The 23193-nt window shown below is 44.1% G+C and overlaps 7 protein-coding genes across 7 annotated transcripts in view; 4 read left to right on the top strand and 3 right to left on the bottom strand.

The window, feature by feature from the left end:
- Positions 1–2772: 2772 nt before the first annotated feature.
- Positions 2773–4190, top strand: O0I10_000107 (uncharacterized protein; the record flags this gene model as incomplete). The annotated part of the gene is made up of 4 exons (XM_058480222.1): positions 2773–2953; positions 3191–3776; positions 3826–3980; positions 4045–4190. 4 exons carry the CDS (start codon positions 2773–2775, stop codon positions 4188–4190), a joined length of 1068 nt encoding a protein of 355 aa, XP_058348745.1.
- Positions 4191–4942: 752 nt separating this feature from the next.
- On the bottom strand, positions 4943–7595 carry O0I10_000108 (uncharacterized protein; the record flags this gene model as incomplete). The annotated part of the gene is made up of 5 exons (XM_058480223.1): positions 4943–4955; positions 5048–5219; positions 5278–6574; positions 6633–6781; positions 6863–7595. The coding sequence occupies 5 exons, from the start codon at positions 7593–7595 to the stop codon at positions 4943–4945; spliced, it is 2364 nt and encodes a 787-aa protein (XP_058348746.1).
- Positions 7596–8986: 1391 nt separating this feature from the next.
- On the top strand, positions 8987–13558 carry O0I10_000109 (uncharacterized protein; the record flags this gene model as incomplete). The annotated part of the gene is made up of 12 exons (XM_058480224.1): positions 8987–9581; positions 9714–10141; positions 10208–10627; positions 10692–10754; positions 10804–10944; positions 11004–11303; positions 11371–11814; positions 11872–12809; positions 12876–12982; positions 13045–13155; positions 13212–13360; positions 13427–13558. 12 exons carry the CDS (start codon positions 8987–8989, stop codon positions 13556–13558), a joined length of 3828 nt encoding a protein of 1275 aa, XP_058348747.1.
- Positions 13559–13706: 148 nt separating this feature from the next.
- O0I10_000110 (uncharacterized protein) lies at positions 13707–17626 on the bottom strand (the record flags this gene model as incomplete). The annotated part of the gene is made up of 10 exons (XM_058480225.1): positions 13707–13877; positions 13944–14040; positions 14109–14389; positions 14456–14739; positions 14812–14970; positions 15030–16227; positions 16299–16442; positions 16513–16572; positions 16631–16954; positions 17018–17626. The coding sequence occupies 10 exons, from the start codon at positions 17624–17626 to the stop codon at positions 13707–13709; spliced, it is 3327 nt and encodes a 1108-aa protein (XP_058348748.1).
- Positions 17627–18289: 663 nt separating this feature from the next.
- Positions 18290–19292, bottom strand: O0I10_000111 (ribosomal protein S2; the record flags this gene model as incomplete). The annotated part of the gene is made up of 3 exons (XM_058480226.1): positions 18290–19017; positions 19090–19203; positions 19274–19292. 3 exons carry the CDS (start codon positions 19290–19292, stop codon positions 18290–18292), a joined length of 861 nt encoding a protein of 286 aa, XP_058348749.1.
- A 1372-nt stretch (positions 19293–20664) lies between these two features.
- Positions 20665–22756, top strand: O0I10_000112 (uncharacterized protein; the record flags this gene model as incomplete). The annotated part of the gene is made up of 8 exons (XM_058480227.1): positions 20665–20731; positions 20795–20861; positions 20922–20952; positions 21022–21303; positions 21370–21580; positions 21639–22364; positions 22418–22648; positions 22704–22756. The coding sequence occupies 8 exons, from the start codon at positions 20665–20667 to the stop codon at positions 22754–22756; spliced, it is 1668 nt and encodes a 555-aa protein (XP_058348750.1).
- A 117-nt stretch (positions 22757–22873) lies between these two features.
- The window catches only part of O0I10_000113 (uncharacterized protein), a gene marked incomplete at both ends in the record, with an annotated part of 1699 nt that continues 1379 nt past the window's right edge, over positions 22874–23193 (top strand). The window contains one exon of the mRNA XM_058480228.1: positions 22874–23036. Within this exon, the coding sequence (XP_058348751.1) occupies positions 22874–23036 (163 nt within the window). The remainder of the gene's footprint in view (positions 23037–23193) is intronic.

Here is a 23193-nt window from a genome sequence, read left to right on the forward strand (position 1 = left end):
TGAGCAACAAGTTACAGGCACAGCAAGGAATTTGACGGGTAAGAGTTGAATGGGTTTATATATACGCGAGCAGGGATGATGATGATTGTGGTTTAAAGTGAAGCAATGCCTAGAGGGAGGAGAGGGAGAAAGAGGTGTTGCACGAAGCTTATCGTTTGAGTTGGCTATTTTGAATCATTTTCCTATCATTGCAGTAGCTGCTGTTACCGGGCCTTCCCTTTCAGCTTTTCCAAACACTTGCTCATTTTTGTACGACGCATGTGTCAGATAAACCGTTGACAAGCAAATCGGAACACAAACAGAATTCCATTATTCGCCTGGTCTTTGTTTTTTATACCTATTTATTTCTTCCTTTTCTTACCGATGATATACTATACAAGCCTATAGGCATCATGGACCGCAGCAATAACAAAGGAGGATGCATTCAAAAGCATCTTGTACACACGCCATGACGATCGCGTAGCTTATCCATGCTTGTATCCATCGTGTCAACCTGGCACTTTTCACACCCATTTAGCGAAAAGGTGATCATTGCTCCTTATCAGATACAGCTATACTTGGCGACCGGATCACCGAGTAAGCAGCAAAAATTTATGCACGTCATTGTAAAGCAAACACACAGGGCGCCAATTGCGACGATAAATAAAGAATAACCTTTTAAGGTCATTCCTACATGAGTTTCGTGTCATCCAGCAATTTCTTTCCCTCTCTTTCTCGATGACTATTTGATGATGGGTGTGCGGAATATCCGATATAGGGGAGGGAGCAACCATGTGCTTGTGCAATCATAACACAAAACATTACCTGCGGCAAGAAGCGGGAGCCAATGTATTTACACGTGCACATTTGGGTAGTTCTTTCAACACTTGCCACCACCACTACCATTCTTCACTCGTGCATCACTATGTGAGGGTGGTTCGGAAGATCCCGAAATGATAAGGGTCTCATCATCCCATTATGGCAATGCCGATGGGGGAGAAAGAGAAAGGGCATCGTGCTCTATCCTTGTGTTGCTAGTGGTGTCGATCTCTCTCTCACTCTCTCTCTCACACACAGAAGAAAAGGGAAAAAAAAGTAAAGGATTGTTTATGCGTTGCCATGTGCATACATATTCGGTCGAGGGTTCTTTATCAGGTCTTATAGCACCCTTATCAGTGGGGTTGCCTCTTGGATGCGGTAGGAGTCTCATCAATGTCAGCAGCTAGCCCCCCCTTCCCAACATGTTGATAAGGCATTTTCATTGAATGTGAATGTAAAAGAGGGATAGAAACAAGTAGATGATAATGTCATAGGGGAGAAAGAAGAGGATTGGATTGAAGATGATTGATTCCAAAACACAATGCTGTCGTGTCACAGCCCTGTTCCACGTCTCTTTACAATTGGATGCCCTCCTCCTGGTACTTCAGCCATATAAAACATGCACTGCTCATATCAACCGATCCCACAACTCATTGCTTGAATGTTGCTCATTGACGTTGACTTTGCGATTGGGATGTTGTCATTCACACTCTGTATTTGCGGATCAGGGTAAAAAGAGAGATTTGGGCTACGTGGTTCTTTTTTTCCAAGGATGAGACGCTGTGATTGAAACACTCCAGGACAAAACGAAGACGATTGTCAATGCACGTGCACACGTCTATTTAGAATGATTCATCCACTCAACAAGCTCGTCGGCTATAGCATGAAGCATAATAATACGCCACAATTGGAAAATGATCGATCATTGACACAATGCTGATTCTTTCATGTGAATGGGTTTAGAGGGTGAGGAGAAGGGCAAGTAAGAAAATTTTGCAGAGAGGGAGAAGGAAGCGGTGATGGCTATTGCTGCATGTCATAGATCTGAGCTCGTTGTTGTTGTGGGGGAGGGCATGCGTACACTCGCGTAATCGGATGCTGTTGCTACAATGCAGGTAAAGATGAATACTTTCGGCATTCACAACCAATAGGAAAAGGAGCAGGGCTGTTGTCTGCCCGGCATGGGCTATTCTTTCCCCGTTGCCATGACTGTGGCGCGTCTGCGGTTGCCTTGGATACATATGCATTCGTCTCCCTTATTCAACCAAAACTATAATAATAAACAGCCTTTTGCTTTTTACACATTTATTGGGATTTCTGCTCCGGTTCGGGGTTGTGAACAAAAGAAAAGCTGCTAACTCTAATACATTGCTGCTAGGCTAGTGCAACCAACGAGCGCGGATGATATCATTCGCATAACTTTATTGCCTACAAGCACAACAAACCCGGCAATCCAATGTTTGTATTTGGGTGGTGTTGGATATGCTGCATTGGCAACACATGCATACAGCATACATTATTCGCTGATCCATCAAATATCATTAGACAAAGCGCAAAATCCAATTTATAATAGTGCTTCATTAACGCTCCTTCCTTTTTGCTCCAGCCAAGCAAATAACAAGTTGCAGCCTTTGCACATCGTTGCACAAGCGATGGATTTGCTGGCTCCCTTTTTTTTGGTTTGTTGCAGAGAACCCAAAAACTACTTGAACAATCCCTCCCATTTTTCCTCTTCTTTTCCTTTCACTACTACCACCACCACCAATCCATTCATCCTATCTCACCAGCTTTTTGCTTGTGCAAACGCAACATCCACCACACCAGTCATTCCTTTCATTCCTTTGAGCGATTGGTTACCGTTGACACACACCCCCACTACACTCGTTGATACTTTTTACACACACACCACTCGTTTAAATCCCTCATCCTATTGTTACCCTATCGACCATCCTTGCGACAACAACAATTTCGACCATGAGTGAAATCGTCCTTTCCAACACCTCGAACCAATACCTTGCTGATTATCCCACCGGGTCAATGATGTCGAATTTCAATGCAAACATGGGTTCGCCTTCAGCAGCATCATCGTCTTCACCACCACCTGTTACATTTGATGGCACTCAGCAGCATCAGCAGCCGCCTTACGCCTATCAAGGTAAAGCACGCGTTATAACCCCCCTCCCACGGAGTTTTGACTTCATAAAAGGGTGCCGTTATGATTGGCCCATGGGTTAAAAAATACTCGAGTGAGAGAAGGGGTTGAAATGAGTCTAGTGGATGTAAGGGGTTATGTGTGTGTGTGTGTGTGTGAATGTGTATTCCTCTCCATGATATTCTGTCGATGGCTGACACACTTTGCCGATCTTTTTTTTTTTCTTTCTCTCCTTAATAGACTATGCCTTTCAACAAATGTATCAGGCGATGCCAATGGCGTATCCCACCATATCGTCACGCATGGGTTACTATGGCGACAAGCAGCAACAGCAACATCCTGGTAGCCCCGATTCTGTTTCATCGACCTCATCGCCTCAAACACCACCCACTGCAGCTGGTACCAACCATGAGCATTCGGCACAACTTGTGTTGACAACCCAAGCTTTGGATCAACAACAAAACAACGCCACTGCTGCTGCCGCTGCTGCTGCTGTGGCTGTTGCCACCCCACATCCACAGCTTATCACCCCACTTGTTCCATCATCCACTTTCACGAATTCGACCACTGAGCGCGTTAAAGAGACCATTGCTCGTGCTAATGCGGTGCCCATGGAATTCTATCATACCGAATTCCTTGAATACTCAAAGGAGACGTATGAAAGAAAGATGGATGCTAAGCGTAACAAGCGTAAGCGATCATCGCCTTCCTCCGATGAGAGTGCAGCCAAAAAGAAAAAGGCCAACACCACCACCGATACGGAAAAAGACGACTTGGATGATGAGCCACAGCTTGATGATGATGAGATTGACAAGGAAGCTGAAGAGTAAGTGCTCAATGCCATCTTCAACATTATATGTTAATTTAAACTTTAGGCGTGGCATGACCACTGCTGAGCTTCGACGACAAATCCATATTCAATCCGAGCAAAAGCGACGTGCCCAAATCAAAGATGGTTTCGATGAACTACGAAAGCATTTGCCTGGATGCACTAACAAGAAGATGAGCAAGGCTGCATTGCTTACACGCAGTAAGTAGTAGTAGAGATGATGATCCCAAAATACATACCACGTGCTCACACACAAAAAAAACAGCTGTGCAACAAATCCAACATCTGAAGAACATGCAAACTGAGCTCTTGTCAGAGGTGGAAAGATTGGTGCAGGAGAATGAAACGTTGAAAAAGTTCCAACATGGCGTGCTCCAGAGGCAAGCCATGGAAAAGATGTACACTTTTTAACAACGTGCACTATGCCCATCAAACTCTTCTCCAGTATGACAACGCCATCTCTGTACGCAAAAATTACCTATTGACATCAACACCGCAACTCACATCCATCCTCAACAATTCCGCAATTCATATACGCCTTATATACAATGCACACATTCTCAGCTTGTTGGATACCTTGCTCGCTCATTCCCTTGGGCGTTGCAGTAGAAACATGCCCTTTTCTTGTTATTCCTTTTTTTACTTTTTTCTATTTCCCCAAAAAGAAGAAAAACACACACACAACTTACTCTACCCTAATCTCGCACCCCCCTCAACAACCTCTCTCACACACTTTCAGCCCTTTTTACTTTTTCTCTGTACCTAGAGTTTCGCACTCTTTCTTTTCGCACATAGCCCTTTGTTCTTTCAACATCAATCTTTCTTTATTTCATAGTTGCCTTAATCAGCAGCTTTTTTTTGTCTGTGTACACAGTTTCTCCTTTTTCTCTATTTATTCCTCTCTTTGATATCAACAATGAAGTCTTACCGTTTAAGCATGCCTACTATTTCACACACTCGTTGCCATTGTCATCGTCTACTATAATAATGATAAGGATCGCCACAGGTTTCTAAGGAGTAAGTATTAAACGTCGCCCCACAACCAATGAAGATCCATTCCAATTTCATCACATAGACCGAGACTAGCCTGATTATTGTCGAGTGTCGTTTAATACACAGCAATCCCTTATTCATTGTTACATATGGATAGTGTTTTACAAGTATCAAGGATCGCAACTAATTTGATTAAATGGATTTCCTTACAAAGTGAAGGCCATGGGATACTCATTTTGCCGAACAATTCTAGTTCTAGCTGCAATAACTCGTACATAAACTTGAGGTTGGGTTGAATGATGACATTGAGTCTCCTGGCTCGCACAAAGAGATAGGCTTGTACCAAAGACATCCCAAGTTGCTTCATGATGTATCCAATGGTAATGGCAGCGCTGCGGCTGACACCAACACGACAATGAATAAGACAATTGGCCCCTTTTGCTTGATCTAATGTAAATCCTTCAATGAGCACACGCATACGTATCCATGGCTACTGCACACTCACCAATGAACTTGGTCACCTCTTCCCATCGCCCGCGAATCGAATCAATGCCATCGTCATATAGATTATCCAAAAGCAGCAATTGAAATTGGGTTGGATCAAGCCCTGAATGCTCACCCACGCTCACCACGTGCGTTATTTGCAAGGCTTTCAACATGTCGGGATTGGTAGCATGGTTCAGGTTGCCAAGATACAAGCTGGGTAGAATACGAGATGGAAAAGAGCCTTCAAATCGTTCTGAATAAAACCAGGGAAAGTCGGCTAGCTCTTGCGGATCGATAGGTGGTAACAACGGGCTCGATAAGTTGTGTGACCAAATTTCATTGTCCTCAGCGGGTATTGCCATGGCAACATTGTTCTCTGAAAAAGGATGATTGTTGTCGTTGTTTTCCTCCCCCTCTTCCTCCTCTTCCAAAATATGATGAATGGGTGATGTAACTGTTGGGGTATCATTATTGTTGTTGTTGTTGCAATTATCATGTTTTAATGTTGAAGATGGCATCAATTGGTTGGATACAATGTTGAGATAGGTGTCATCATAGAGTTGTCGGTGATCTGCAATAGGTGGTGGATAGTCAAGTTGATCTCGTCTCATTGCATGGTCATCATCATTATTACTGCTGGCATCCACCGCGTCGTCGAGTATTTCAGCGGCACTTGGTTGTCGACTATAAGGCTGGCTTTGATCTTCCTCCTCCTCCTCCTCATCATCATCATCGTAATCATCCCGTTTCCGTTTTTGTGATTCGATCTCTTTTGGTTTGTCGGTATTGTGGAGAATGGAATGTTCAATCAATTGGAGAATCAAGATGTTGGATGCGAGTACGAAAAAGCTCCGCCTCTCGTGTAGAAACAAGTACGCTTCAGGTAGTCGTATTCGTAACTTGTACATGATCCATGAAAGCACTAGCAAACTTGTCTCGCTGTATCCATCCGTGCAGTGGATTAATATATTCCTCCCATGCGCACATGCTTGGTCATCGATAAACTCGAGCAAATGTATCATTCTTGCAAAGAATTGATCAAATGAAGCGATCGATGTTGGCGTAAATGAACAGAGGGATTCAAGGTGAATGATCTCAACTGGTAGCTCTTCATTGGTCAAGTCATTGAGCGTCTCACGAGCCAACATGAGCGAAGAGGGTTGCGGCATCTCGGCAAGATCATAGGATTCGATGCAGATTGAAAATCGATAAGGATTATCCATGTCATCATCGTCGTTGCTTTGATAGTCGCCATTGTCGAATAAATCATCATTCAAAGGTCGAGCTGATCCAGGTACATCATTCGAATTGCCAACCTAATACTTTGGTATCAATGATGGGTGATTCATTGTTGGCTTTTGTTTTTCCTCTTACCCAAACATGGGGTGTGATTTCATTTGCCTCACTCATAGCTCGAATCTCCTTCCGTTCACGTTCCGAGAAGCTGATGTTGTGGATGCACGCACCACGAGAATCATAGCCGACAAGATGTGGATAATGCTGTTCAATCACTGGGAATGGATCTAATGACAACATACAACAAGAGTTTAATCCTTCTTCTTCTTCTCTCTCCATGCAATCCCCTCCCCCAATATAAATGATACCTCGAATCATCAGCACTCGATACTCCAAGAGGCTCTCATTTTCGCCTTTTTCGTTTTGACGTTTCTCACGCAACTTGGCCTGTGCATTTGCGATCCGTGCTGCCACTGCATGAGCATCACATCCATATACAATGATATCGCTGATGGTTGCATAACGAGCAATCTGAATTTTGAAGTTGCGTAAATGGACATTGGGACCTCGACTTGTATCAGCAAAGGAAGGGTCGTCGTCACTTGTGGCATCATCCAAAATCTCGTGAGGTAACACAGAGTGAACAATTCTTGCATGATGCGGACACATGGAATCTGCATGCACGACCATCAACCCTCGATGTCGGGGTATTTCCACTTTATCCACACCGAAAAAGAGATTCTGCAAGTAGTATTGACCATCCACGCCATGAAGCCAAGGGAAAAGAATGTCATCAGGTAAGGGTGTGGACATGTAGCTGCTGTATATCTCTGCGTATTGATCAGCCGTAATCATATACACATTGCATAGTGATGGATGTCGTTGTGTCAACATGCTTGCAGGAATATCGAAAAGAGATGTTGTACGCGCTTCTTCATTTGGTTGATCCTGCTCGGTTGGCTTCTTCATTAAAGAAGGTGCAATGGTCTTGTCGCTCTCGTCATCAGCAACCGGTTGACAAGCTGCAGCATCGTGCTGGTCGTGCTCCTCATTGGCTTTGGATTCAGTTGCACATGGGTCGGGTAATTCGGGTGCGTCCATGACTGTAATCGATATCCACCAATCCGAATGGCGTACTGACAAGCGACCCAACAGAAGCGTATGCGTACGTGAGAAAAGAAACAGAGGAAGGAAAGATAGCAATCGCGTGCCACTCGAGAATGTTCATGCTGTGCGGGATATCAAATCCGAGTAGCTTGTTTGTGTCATGCTCAACATCTCTCCCCCCCACCCCACCATCCCACCATTGTGTGCATAAACTTTGAATGGAGACCCCTCTATCGCACTGCATTTCCACTTTGACTATCATTGGACATTCACTACTTACGGGTACTCATTATCAGTCGGCTGACTACAATAAAAACGGTCATTAAAGGGATGCTGTGCGTGTGTCTAATACTACTACTACTACCAGTATACAATGGTGCATGAACATCGATCCACCAGTATGCTGTAGATCCATCTTTGACATTTTTCATTGTAAAGTCAATATATACATACATATCTACTACTACTAATGAGCCTTCTTCAATGCCTTAACGACATCATCCTTTATGGTGCTCACAACACATGATCGCCTTTTTCTCTGTACAACCCCTTAAATTTCATTAAGGATCTACGACTTGTTGGAGCTCACAAGAGTTGCATGCATATAAGACCCTTGTATCCCCTCATCGATTAATCGGGTCGTTGGTGCCTGAAAGCAAAGAGATTAAAACGACATTATCAGGGTGAGAGATACTCACCATGCATGCACTAGGGTAACAAGTTCTCTGCTGCACTCGTAGCCAAGAAGAACACGATGGCAATTTATGACATTACTCCCTAAAAAGCTGGTTGATGCAAATCAGACGAGAATGATGTAAATTCACGACATCGATTACATGATTCAACATTGGGATATCCTTATGGAGTGGAAGAATGATGATGATATAGATCAACTGCTGCTATCAGCAGTATGTATGTATTGAAAGGGTATTTTGATGAATGGATCGATCGTATGATGAATGCTATGGAAACATAGAAATGCGTAATTACACATCTGTAGCCTGAGAAAACAAGTCAAAATGTTAAACTGCCAAAGGAAAGATATGTCAAAAATGGGATGCATGTACACAAGATGGATGTTTGTGTCGCCAAACAAGAGCGTCAAAGCACCAGGCACAGACGTAGTATAATACTAGCACAAAGATATAGAGCCTATCTTACTCGTGTTTCTTCCTCTCTTTACACTTTTTTGCGTCTTCTTTGACGTCTGTTACAAGAACGACGCGGCTTGATTAGATCCAGCGACCAAGAAAAGGGTCAGGTCTCGGGGGTTGTTTAACGAAAAAAGATTCTCCTTGCCCATGGTACTATTCTCTTTTCATTTTCCTCATCCATTGCATCGTTCTCAGTCTCGATCCATGTTCAACGCATAAATCCTGTCCACCATGCACCCAAAGAGCCGCTCATCAGCTACCCTCTCTTACGTTCAACATACCACCACTACTACTACAACGACAGCTAATAATACCACCGACACGTCAACTGCTACAACAACGACTTGCTCCAACTCCAACTCCAACTCCAACTCATACACCCAACTGCGTTTACCGAAAATGGACGCTGACGATAATAATAGCAACATGACACCAACCAACAACAGCACATCAATCAACATGAATGCGTCAAAGAGCTCAAAAGCACAATCATCCACATCCACCAACAACAACAATGATCCTTTTCGGGAAAACGATCAACATCATAGGAGAATAACAAAAGACACGTCAATCCATCGCCATGGCACGACATCATCATCATCATCATCTCCCAACCTATCACGAAAGCCGACTGGTTTAAGACGACTATCACGCGCTGGAAGTACATTATTTCGACCAAAGACGACCATCGAACCCAAGATTACATTGGAAGATATGGGACCCGGTGAACGCAATGCATCATTATCAGCTGGCAGTGGAAGTTTGTTATCAAAGTTATCCAAATCTACGGCACCGATGCGTGCCAAGCTCTCGGCGATTTCAGTGAGTGAGTAGAGTGATGGATATATATTTATTTATATGAGGGAGAGAGAGCGAGAGAGAAAGGATATTCTAAAAAAAGCATAGAGCATCTTTTTATGTTCCTGGGAAGCTTATTATTATACAATTTATGTTGTAGACAACCTCGGTGTTTCGCTTCGACCTGAATCATCTGTGTCACTTTCCATCCCTTTACGTCGTTCGGCTGAAAGCATTTATAGCCTGGCAAACAATCACCATGCATCATCATCATCATCATCAACCACAGGTGGTCAACAACGATCCTCATCTTCATCTTCATCATCACGTCGATTATGTGGAGAACGTTCTCATTCATTCTCTTTCAGCAATCCAACCTTGACAAGTACTACTACCAACGACTCGACTATCAATAGCACGTCATCAGCAACATCAGCAGCAGCAGCTATCATGAAGGAGCGTATCCCTTTGGTGTATCCAGCTTTGTTATCCAAAGTAGCCGAGGCATTCAGGGATCGTGTTACGGTGGGTCCTCGGATGAAAGATAGCATCGAGTATCAAAATGCATTTGATGGACGTGAAGCAGTGGTAAGAAGAAGATTACTTTTCTACTTTGTGAAAAATCGACGGGCTAAGATAGACACGTTACATTAGGACAAGTTGGCATACATTATCAAGACGACGGATCGTAATCTAGCAGTACTTTTGGGTCGAGCATTGGATGCACAAAAATTCTTCCATGACGTCAATTATGAGCATCGTCTACGTGATTCGAGGCATGAGCTATACCAATTTCAAGAGCGTATCAATGCAATCCAATCTTCAAGTAATGCTGCACCTGATAGCCCCGTTCCCAACAGCCCAGTACCCACTGAACCAGAAGACATCGAAGATCATCGTTCAGACGTAGCCAACTTCCCCACCGCCACCACATCGACGTCATCCAACCCCTCCAGCAGCCGTGATGATACTCTTCCCAATGGCGTGTTCACCGTGTTGACCGATTGTTATTCGCCTACATGTTCACGTGAAGCACTCTGCTACAGCCCATCTTGCCCTCGTCGTCTTGAACAGGTAATGTACAAATCACAATACTGCTACTCAGCAGGCCATTTATGTATGCATGGATATGTTATAGGCTCGTAGCTCTCGGAGTCGACACGCTCGATCAAGTAGCAAATCATCATTATTGGCTGAAAAGGTACATTGAAATGAATCCCTACACGCAAAACGCTAATGTCTTTATACAGGAAGACCGATTATGGATTCGCACAGTGCCAAGGTCACTGATTGAATCAATGACAAAGGATGAGATTCGACGACAAGAAAACATTTACGAGCTTATCTATACCGAGAAGGACTTTGTGGATGACCTCATGTACCTCAAGAATGTAAGTACACGCAAGATGTCAAACCTAGTTATTTATATTCATTGACATGTTATTTATAGTTCTGGATCAACCCCTTGCTAGACGAGCCTATTATCTCACCCTATGAAGAAGAGCGACGTGAATTCGTACAGCAAGTCTTTTGGAATGTGATGGATGTGTACAAGGTCAATTCTTCATTATTGCAAGCACTCCTCAGAAGACAAGCAGCTGGGCCAACCGTTTTCCAAGTGGGTGATGTTATGCTCAAGTACGTGGAGAAGTTCGAGCCTTTCGTACGATACGGCGCCCACCAAGTCATTGGCAAATACGTGTTTGAATCCGAGAAATCATCCAACCCTGAATTCACGATGTTTGTACAGGTATGTGTTATGGTCCCTTTATATCACTGACATGTGTAATGCTAATAGCGATATGCCTCTTTTACAGAAAACAGAACGCCTCAAGCATTCTAGAAAATTGGAATTGAATGGTTACTTGACCAAGCCCACCACACGACTTGGACGCTACAACTTGCTTTTGCGCGAGATTGTCAAGCACACACCACCCGATCATCCTGATCATAGCAACCTGGAAAAAGCCATGACAATCATTGGAGATTATCTCACCAAAGTCAACCGTGAAACGGGCAAGATGGAAAGCAAGCACAGCTTACACCTTTTGAACCAGCGATTGATCAATCGTCATGCAGCTGATATGGTTGATCTTGGACTACAAGATGAAGGACGACAACTTGTTATGAAAGGCACACTTAAGAAGAAAGGATCAGGCTCTGAGGCATCCGATGTGCATTTATTTTTGCTTGACCATTATCTTGTCATCATCAAGCAAAAGGTGATCAACAATGTGGAGCAGTGTAAATTCTATCGCAAGGTAAACAAGCACGTGGTGGTGGTGATGATGTTCATTCTACTCACAATGATCCAATAGCCTATACCATTGATGCTGCTTTTATTGTCACTGCCTGATCAAGCCAAACGAGCCAGTTCAATTCTTCCATATAGCCGTAGCAGCAAAGATTCATTCACATCCATTGGCAGTCTTGATAGCATTAGCCCACCATCACCACGACCCTCAACCTCCAATACCACCACTGCAAGCAACCCTACAACTACTACTCCAACAACATCAACAGCGAATCATTCGAGCACTACCAAGAGTGGATACCCACTTAGCTTTTCGTATCTTGGCAAGCATGGTGCTGGCACAACCATCACACTTTATGCGGCCACTATGGCTATCCGACGACAATGGATTACCAAGATCCAGCAGCAACAACAAGAGCTACGAGAGCAGACACGTGTACTTGAACCAGTTCTTGTGAATGATACCTTTTTCAGCGCATTCAACCGTGTACGATGTGCAGCTGTATTTGATCATGGCAAATCCATTGCTTTTGGAAGCGATCAAGGTGTCTATGTCTTGAAAGACACAGGTGGTCTCGTACGCATTTTGGCCATTGAAAAAGTATCCCAAATTGATATTCTCGATCGCATCATTTTGGTGTTGGCTGACAAGGTGCTCTACTCTTATTCCTTGGATACGCTATTGACTGAACCGGAGGGTGGTCAACATCAACAACAACAACTTAACATTACCACCAACACCACCTCGGCAGCAGTAGCAGCAGCAGCTAATCGACGTGGACGAAGAATCAGTAGTCACGTGTCATTTTTCAAGATTGGCAAGATCCAAGATAGCAAAATCAGTGAAAAGACCCTTGTGTGCTTTGTACGGCAAAATGCAATGTCATCCACCATCCGTGCCTTGGAGCCGCATGAAACTTTGGATCCAAAAAAGAAACACAATCACCTTGGAAGACTGATACGCAGCAATCCCAATGATCCTCTCAAAGTATACAAGGACTTGTAAGTGATGATAGAGGGATGGGAAGCTTTTACTTTATGACTCATAAAGATTTGGGTAATATGCAGGTACATTCCCGGCGTAGCTTCTTCGATTCAATTCTTTCGCAATATTATTTGCGTGGGATGTCCCAAGGGATTTCAAATGGTCGACTTAGCATCGACAGAGGTACAAAGTAAGTGTGTAGCATTGTACATGTAGAAGGTTCCTTAGCTCACAAATACATGCCTATGATAGGTGTACTTGATCCAAGCGATGAACGCCATTATGCTATCACTCAACGCGAAAACCTGAAGCCGATCTCCATGTTTCGTCATGAAAATGGCAACATCCTTCTTTGTTATAATGGTAAGTTGTTTACGCTTTATAAGAATACCAACATTGATATGACCCCCATTCAATAGAAATCGCGTTTTATATCGATAAGAAGGGAAGGCGGGTTCACGAGGACTGGATGATTACCTGGGAGGGTAACCCCGTGTCATTCGCATATAGATTCCCTTATATTATTGCTTTTGAGCCTACGTTTGTTGAAGTGCGGCACATGGACACGGTATGTACATACATCGTAACATGGATGGGAATGGAGGAGCATGATCCAGCTAACCTATATCCATAGGGCCATCTCTTACAAATTATCCCCGGCACCAATATCCGCTGTCTAAAACCTGATGCACACAACACTATTCACTGCGTGATGGATGATCGTATTACGGGCAATGAAATGATCTTTGAGCTTAAGCTACTCTAGTTTTGTATTAACGTAAATTGTAATATACCAAGGAAACATGTGTTTTTCTTTTTTGATGGATGGAGTGTTGTTGTCGTGAAGTATGCAGAAATGAGTGGGATGTGTGCGTGTGTGTGCGTATGGGAATAAAAACAAGAATAGGAAATGATTACTGCCAAATGAGTGATGGTTCGAATACACCAGCCAAATGGAAAACGTATTGATAACCGTGTTTGAATGGATGTGCCATGCTGCCATGAACAACAGGAGGTGTAATGGCATTTTGCTTGTATTGTAAGCACTGCATATGTTCTCCTGCAAGTACTTGAACGAGTTGGCCCTATAATGTACGCATGGTCATTATCCCGTTGTTTCTCTTAGACGTTCGTGAATAGAAGACTCTTACCGTTTCCACGTGCCGGACTTCAATGAACCGTGAATCAAATGCAATGACATATGGATAGGAAAACGCAACTGATTCTGGTGAACCTTCCCAATCAATCCTATAATAACCCCAATCATCAATACCATCATCCTACTACCATTGAAGATGTTGATGAAAACCACTTACCGTTGATAGTTGCCATACTTGTACTTGCCATGCATATCAACCATAAAGGCGAATTCATTGTAGCAAAGCAAGTAATGATCACGGCATCGGAACATGCCCAATGGAACAAGATTATCGTATCGTTGCTGTACAAATGAAAAGTCGGGGTCTTGGAGCTCTGGCAAGTTATGGATCATGTTGAGTCGATTCAAATCAATGATCTCAAAACCACGCGAGCACACCACGGCCAAACGAGCCTTGAGGAATTGCACCGATGTTGCCTCTGCACCAATGTAAAACTCCTAATGAAATGAAAAACGAATGAGAACTTTCAAGATCCATCATGGCTTTTAACCCTTGACACTTACCCGATACAATTTGAACCATGCAGGTGCTTTGCTCAAAAAGCTGGTCTTGGTAGTGAGGAATTTGGAATTACGGGGATCACGTAAATCACCACAAACGGGGTCGTACGTACGGAACAAGCTATCAAGACCCTTCTTTTTCATGACAATGACAAGCGTTCGATTGTTGCAGACACCGGTATTGAAAAATGACACATGACTTGCAACCTTGAAAGAGGCACGCTCGGCGGGTTTGTTCAAAGCAGTAGGATCGAGAGCATCCAAGGGGTAAGCCATCAACATTTTATCTACATAGAAGGATAAGTCCTACTGCTACTACTAGTACATGCATCACGCTCGCCCCCTTTTTTCCTTTTTACCTGAAAGTACCAAAAAGACATGGTATTCTTCCAAAACACCGATTTGAGTGACATAATCGGTTGGCAAGACTTTGCGCAAGTTGTTGGTGTCTCCTTCGATACCCATCCATACACCGGTTTCTGTGCCAATGGCTACCATGCGAATACCACGTGCACCCACTAAAAAGAGATTCATGCATCAGCAAACTACACAAACAAAGCGAAGCACTTTCTCTTACCAAATGCAGTGCTGCAAGTCACCTTGCCATGGTTGGCAGGACCCCCTGTCAATGCAAATGTCGTATCACTCAATGATCGGATGTCGAATGCTCGACGTTCAGGGAATGCCATTTCAAGGGCTTCCTTGGCCTCGACGATCTTTTGCTTCCATTCCATACGTTGCTGTGCTGATGGTGCATAAAACAAATAATCGTCACCATGGCGACCCAGATGCTGAATGATGAGAGAAGTGGATGATGATGAAGGTGGTGTGATGGGTGTCATGGTGGTGGCAGGACTAAGATTGGTGGGACTCATTGTGAGTGAAGTAGCGGGAGACATCATGTGTTGTTGGGGTAGGCTTCCTGGCGTAGGTGGGAATGTTGATGTATTGGTCAATGTACGCATACCCAAAGAGAAACCTTCGGTACCATCTCGCATATGCAGCAATTCAAGAGGGATTGGCTTCCTCCACAAGACATAATCATTGTTGCCTTTGCGCTTGGTGATGAGCAGTAAATGATCAAACAAGAAAAAGTGATGTTCAACAGCCTCCACACCCATATGCGTACGTCGTGTCAATGTTCCTTCATGAAGCAACTTTCGACCAGGTGCTGCTAATTGCAAATCATAGACAGGGTCTCCAGGCTTGAATTTAAGATTGTCGTTGATCTCATAGATATGCATGGTCATACGTTTTGCAGATGCAAGCTCATCAACATGGGCACCAATCTCCCGCAATACGTCGAGACACTGGGCGAGGTCATCTTTATCCGGATGATCATCTTGGGTGCGTTTGAGGACGGCATCAATCAATAATGGATAGCGCTGAAGTCGAGTGACTGGTAAGACAATGAAATGGCGGAAAGGTAATTTGCGACATTCGGCTTGGCGTTCCTTTTCTCGTATAAAGTTCTGGAACAAGATGTTGCTGCCTGCTTCACGCTTCACAGCGTACTCGGCCAATACCACGTGGGGACCGTATTGAGTGTAGGCAGCCATAAAGCGAGGAAGATGGCGTAAAAAGATATCACCCACTTGGTCAACAAATCCGCCAGCAGATTTGGCTTGACACATGCTCTGATGATCGCGTAAATCTCGATAAAGGTCCTTGTGGATATTGAGAATGTCGATATAGTTGTTGAAGACATTGTCACAGAATGGGCCTCGTCTCTTCTCATCAATACATTGAGCTGATCTAAGGGATTTGGCAAACAGCTAAAAATATGATCGAATCAGAAAACGTCCCTCCCTCCCCACCAATCCACGCTCCGCTCTAGTATACATACATCGTCTAAAAGATTGAGATCACGCACATAGTCCTCTTCGGTGTAAATGAGTTCATGGATCGCTTCTTGTCGTTTGATTTCTTGTTCAGGTGTATTTTGAAGAATGTCACGAGACACGGTCGCCTGCCAAGCTCTTGACAAGGTCTAATAGGCGCATAAACGGATGAGTGGGTTATGCATGCATGCACGAGAAGATTTGTTTCACCGCCCTTACCGTATCATGAGAAGAGGCCAATGAAGACGAGGTCATTGACATGTTGCGACGTAAATGCGACTAGACCAAAAATAGATTAGGTGTGTGAGGCAATAAAGACAATGGGGGATTTCCTTACATGCTTGTCAGAAAGGGATGGGGACTTGCGAGCTGATCGATTGGGACACATGGGTGCATAACATCCACCTGTTGCCGGATTACAGCCATAGGTATAGCATGGTGAAATGGCAGTATACACTCCTTGAGCATAGCCAACCTCCATCGTTTCCTCGACAATGGTGTATACTTCATAAGGCGAATCGTACAAGGTGTTCTTCCGCATGGACTTTTCAGAATAAGAAACAGGGCTGATCAAGGGTGGTGAAATGTGCATCAATGCTCGTGCCACTTTGCGATACAAGATGGGTCGTAAATCAGATGGTAGCAAATCTCGCATAATTTTCTATATCCATAATAAATATGAATCCCCATATTCCTTTTTGAGCGTAATTGACAAAAAACATACCACAGCCTCTTCACCGGTGAAACTCATTGGATACTCTTCAGTGCAAAAGATGCGTCGTGTCTTGTTCAATTGCTTAACACGATCCACAAAGTCCTGGGCAATATGCGACATGATAGCTGGGCTTTGTTGTGGTCCATGGGAATGTTGATGCTGCTGATGCTGCTGTTGTTGTTGTTGTTGCAGGCTGGCAAGACGTGGGGGTCGATTGGAGGGTTGACGCTCGAGCGATGATGTTCTCGTCGTCAAGGGAACGGTAGTAGATGATGATGATGATGTGGACATTGGCTTTGCAGTATTAATCTTTGGCGTTGCGAAGGTAGTTGTTGTTGCAATGGCAGCTGAAGTACTATAAGCATCATCACTATCATCGCTACTATCGTTGTTGATGGCGACTTGAGGTGGTGAAGGAGTTGAGGGGGTGAATGTTGGCTCTGAAGATGATGATGAGGTTTGCTCAAGGTGTGGTACAACCATCTCTGGAACACGTGGAAACAGTGAAGGAGATGCCGGAGGTGATATTGTATCAGTGCCACCACTAACATGTTGTTGTGCTATTGAAGGACCTGCATCTTGTTGAAATGACAGCGGTGGTCCAGACCCAATGTTCATGAGAGAGGAGGAATGCTGTTCCTGGAATATCCATAATGGAGGCACACACACGCACGCACACAATGAGTCCAATGAGACATGAAGCAATGCAGTGACGCAAGAATGGACTTACCGATGGAGTAGTTAAAGTAGTATCGAATAAAGTGCAATTGAACTCGTTAATGAAGGTATCGAGATCGTGCGACAAGGAGTCAAAAGAAGGGGAAGAGGGTGGCTCTAACAGGAGGGCTGGCTGATATTGGGTCTTATTCTTTGTTGAATCGGATTCTCGCCCCATAGCCTTCAATGGTTGTGTGTGTGTGTGTATGTATAAATAAAGGAAAGGAGTAAGTGAAAAGAGAGAGAGTGTGTGTGTGATTGTGTCTGGGGGAGATGTCCAGAACCAAAAGGATGCTTCTATACTACATTGGCCTACCACTTTCCAATAAACTTCATTCCAGCCTGTGTAACCATCTGACGCCACAAAGCCAATCTCTGTAGGTCCTCGGTATTAGCACCACCCATCTTCCGTTTCACCATTCACCAAGATACATATACCATTCACGTGTGCACAACATTAGCATTCATACAAAATGACACATTGGCATTTTTATTTTGTGTTTATCATTTCCTTTCATAAAATGATGATATTGAATGATACTAGTCAAAACGATGAATCTTGCTTTAATCCCACGAGGATCCACCACCAGTAGCAGGGGCAGGAGCAGCATCAGCCCAGCTGGAGCTAACAGCTCCTTCATCGGCCCAATCACCACCAGCAGCTTGAGCTGACCAATCCACAGCAGCACCAGCAGGTCCTTCAGCAGCGGCACCTTCAATAGCCCAATCGGCTTCAGCAGCACCACTCCATTCGCCTGCTTCTTCCTTGCCTTCAGCAGCAGCAGCTTCCTTCTCGGCTTCCTCAGGGTCACGATAAAAGAACATGTCCACCATGACATCCCAAGGAGTCTCATAATCAAGAGTGCCACGAAGACGCAACACAGCACGAGCAAGCAACCAATAGATCAAACCAAGAGCGTGCTTACCCTTGTTGTTGGTGGGCACAGCAATATCAACAAAGGTGAGAGGCGAATCAGTGTCAGCAAGAGAGATGACAGGGATGTTGACATAGGAAGCTTCCTTGATGGCTTGGTGGTCAGTACGAGGATCAGTGCAAATGATCAAGCGAGGCTCACGGAACGAACGCGTAATGTAGTTGGTGAATGTGCCAGGCGTGAAACGACCCACAATGGCTTCAGCACCAACATACTTTGCAAACTTGAGAGCAGCACGATGGCCAAAGTTGCGAGCAGCAATCACACAAATGTCCTGAGGGTTCTCAATAGCAGCAATAGCACGAGCAGCAAAGATGAGCTTCTCCCAGGTCTTGGAGATGTTGATGATGTTGATACCTATTCAAATAAAAAAAAAGTCAATCAATATACATACACACACATAATAAATTCCATCATCTCCATGCTTACCATCAGGACGACGCTTGTAGACATAAGGAGTCATGCGAGTGGTGACGTTCTTAGTACCAAGATGGCACTGAGCGGCAAGAAGCATCTGGATGTCTTGCTCGGTGGGGTTCAAGACTATCAAAAACAATATACATGAGCAACCAAATGCTCGTAATGACATGACACACGCCCATTGGTTACTTACTGGCAGGAACGTTAGACATGTTGAATACTTTTCAATGGAGCGGCTATCGATGATTCCGTCAAAGTTAGGGTGCAGAATACTAGGTTGAAGGGCCAATGTCCGTTGAAAGGAAGAAGGAGGAAACTCACAGTTGCCTATCGACGTGTCTCTTTTCTCTTCCCCACAAGCCTCCATGGCAAAATTTTTCAGTCGCCGATAAGCCACGCCTGGTCATAGCATTTCAAAAGGGAGGGCAACAATTTCAACAAAGTCATGCACTTTGCAGAGCATCACATGACCCTACGAGCTTGTAAGGTAATGTCGCTATGACCCATCGATGTTGAATATTGGTGTGTTCTACAAAGCAGTAATACCGATTGCTCTGGTTGTCAATGCAGCGCTATCAAACGGCAACCCCGATACGAGCTGGTGTTACGCTTGTGCATGTCAACCATCTAATGGCCCGTGCCTCATTGACCTCGTATGATTCAACCCCTTTTGATGTATTATTGCTCTCTGCTACTGGTCAAATTGCTTGTGAATTGAAGGCTTCTCCATATTTTGTACCACCATGGTTGGACAATGATGGCTACTACCTCGTCTTGCAGGGATGGTTGCTATCACGACGTCGTGATACGTCTCATGTTTTTCTACCGAGTGGCGACTCCCATTGATTAGTGCTTACTTTAGGAACATCATCGAGATCCTTCTTGTCATTAAAGTTATTCATGATCCTTCTCTCTGGAAGAATTGAAAATGATCATCAGCATTGGGCATGCTTCTCTTTCAGTGACAAGACCCCTGTTGCCATGTTAAGAATTAGAATGGATATAGACATCATCAAGTGTTAAGAAATGACGACACTGGTTGCCATGTTACAACATGCACCCATGATATACCTGTCGCCATTACTAGTGGGGGCCACTGAGGACCCTAGTCATCGAGATACATAAAAGTGGACCTTTTTGCCGAAGCATGTTATCGTGATGAACGTTTTTAGTAATAAAGGTAATCATGAAAGTGTAGGAGTGGCATAATGAACACTGCTACAATGAAGCTCCACGTGAAGGATAGCGTATGAAAGTGAGGGAGGTGGTACAACAATGATAGCTTTCCAAGGTCAGAAAATGAGAATAGGGATTTGTGATGCCTTGATCCAAAAGAGAAAAAGTTGTTGATGGTTGGTTAGTCTCTTGGCGCCGAGAGGAGTTTTCTTTTCATTGCAAGTAATAACCCTGCGCCACACACGAGTGTGGCACTAAAATAGGTTCCATTTGCGGTAAAATCGGGTTCCATCACTTGTTGCCCTTGACTCTATTTCCTTCTCCTCCTACTCCTCCTCCTCCTCCTTCTCTTATCCAACACACAACTTCACTCGCTCTCGCCCTTCCCCTTCCCCTTGTTTTTCCAAAATGGCAGTGGCTGCAGCACGACCCTTCAACCCTAACGACTACCCTGTTGTCATCGGTATCGATTTTGGTTAGTGTTTATACAAGCCATTTCCTAAGCTACGTTCATGGGGACTCACTTTTAAAATTACAGGTACAACATTTTCCGGCTGCTCGTATGCATTCATCCAGAACGACGAAGTGGTCGACATTGTCAGATGGTAACGATGGGTAACGTGTACATGCATAGAAAAGCTTATTCACTTTATTTATTGATACAGGCCCAAGCAAAACAACAATGTCTATCCAAAGGTATGTGTGTACAAGGAGGTGTGTATCCATGGCTGGCCTTGTTCTCTAATCCATGTACCATCATCATAGACACCCACGCTCAATTTCTATCATGGCAACTCGAGTCAAATGACACAGTGGGGAAACGCAGCTCGGCTCGAGATGCAGCGACCAACTGCTCGTAATTCTGTGCTATTGAAGCAATACAAGTTGTATCTCGATGAGAATATCGCCAAGGATCTCCCTCCATTACCCAATGGTCTTACGATTGTTGATGCTATTGCCGACTATCTTGGTTCTTTTCATGAGCACGTGGTCAATGAATTGAAGAAAGGCTTTGCTAGAAATTATGGACAACATCAATTCCGATACGTGAGTATACATGAATGTGGGAGGGGACCAAAGCTTTTTATTAATAGTGGTTGTATGGATATCTAGTGCTTGACAGTGCCTGCCATGTGGTCTGATAAGGCAAAGAGTACCATGCGTGAAGCTGCTATCAAGGCTGGACTTATTACCGAGACCGACCATCGTGATCGATTGATGCTTATCTCAGAACCTGAAGCTGCAGCATTATACTGTGAAAAGAAATGTGATCAATTCAACCTCAGGCATGGTGATCGATTCATGATTTGTGATGCTGGAGGAGGTATGTATAGGAAGGAGATGACATTGGATTTGATGGCTAAAATGATACCCATTTTCAGGCACTGTGGATTTGATTGTCTTTGAGATTGATGAACGTGCTGGTCGCAAATTACGTGAATGCACCAAAGGTCATGGTCAATCATGTGGCTCAGTCTTTCTTGATCGACGTATGCGAAAGTTACTCAAGAAGAAGTTTAAGGAATACTTGTCATCCATCCCAGCATCAGCCTTTGAGACAATGATGGATTCCTTTGTTGACTTGATTAAGCCTCAATTTGATGGTGTTGAAGATCAATTCATTTCTCTCCCAGCAGCCATGAATCTCGACTCCCTCAATAACCCCACCATTGGTCTCGAGGATGGTATGCTCTGTATCACAGCCGCTGAACTCAAGCAGGAGGTGTTTGAACCTGTCATTCGTGAAGTATTAGCATTGGTGGAGGATCAATTGATCAAGGCACATAGTCTGCAAGCAGTATTCTTGGTGGGTGGTTTCGGATCTTCCAATTACCTCTTTGAACGCGTCCAAGAAGAATTTGCTGCTCGTGTGGGTTTGGTGGCTGTTCCTCCTCGTTGTGAGCTGGCTGTGGTGCGTGGTGCAGTGTACTTTGGCTTAAATCCCAATGTCGTTACGACTCGTATCCCTCGTTATTGGTATGGCATTGATACAACCACTACATTCGAGGAAGGCATCGACCCTCCGAGCTACAAGATTATCCGTGCTGATGGCAGCGTCCGATGTGATAACCGCTTTTCAGTATATGTACGACGTGGAGAAGCATTAGGTAAATACATCATGTCGAGAAAAAGGGAACAATCAATTGATGCATTGTCTTAGACATTGATAATTGCGTCTCCAAGGACTTTTTCGCCTATTACCCTCATCATACGACCTGCACATTGTATGCAGCTGATACAGAAGAACAACCTCGATACACAACCAGTCCAGGTGTGAGGAAGGTGGCCAACTTTACTATTCCTATGCCAACATTGCCAGGTGTTATGGAAGGAGAAAAAGTGGATCTCTCAATCAAAATGTATTTTGGTGAAGTGGAATTGCGAGTAGAAGGTAATTGTATATATACACGAAGAAGTTGTATGATGTCTAATAGGGCCTATGATAGCTGTTATTCGAGGAAAGACTTATGGTACAACCTGCACATTCGATACGGACTAGGAAAATCATTTATTGTTCCACGCCTTTCCAGCATATACCAGTTCACATTGTTCGAATAAAAAACCCCGGCTTTCAAAGAATAAATTTGCCTTGTTTTTCAATTTCATATCACCAACCATGGAACAACTACTTCAGTGGGCAGTCAACAATAGCGATAACGAAGAACTCCAAAAGCAAGCCGAAGCTGTTCGTCGAGGAGAACTGAAACCTGATCCGTCAAAGTTCGATCCCAAAATTATCGAAGCGATCTTGGGCAAAGACGATGCTACGCGTATGAAAGGTAGTTCTCATCGATAAACCCACCCCCCACCCATCGACATCGATGACCTTGTTGACTGAATATCGATACTCTGATTTAGAGGCCGTGAATATATCGCCAATACCGAAGACACCTCGAGAACAGAGAGATTGAGCAATATGTAAACGAACGAAGTACG

This window comes from Lichtheimia ornata, assembly GCF_029851405.1.
Source record: "Lichtheimia ornata isolate CBS 291.66 chromosome Unknown scaffold00001, whole genome shotgun sequence".
Classification (NCBI taxonomy): domain Eukaryota; kingdom Fungi; phylum Mucoromycota; class Mucoromycetes; order Mucorales; family Lichtheimiaceae; genus Lichtheimia; species Lichtheimia ornata.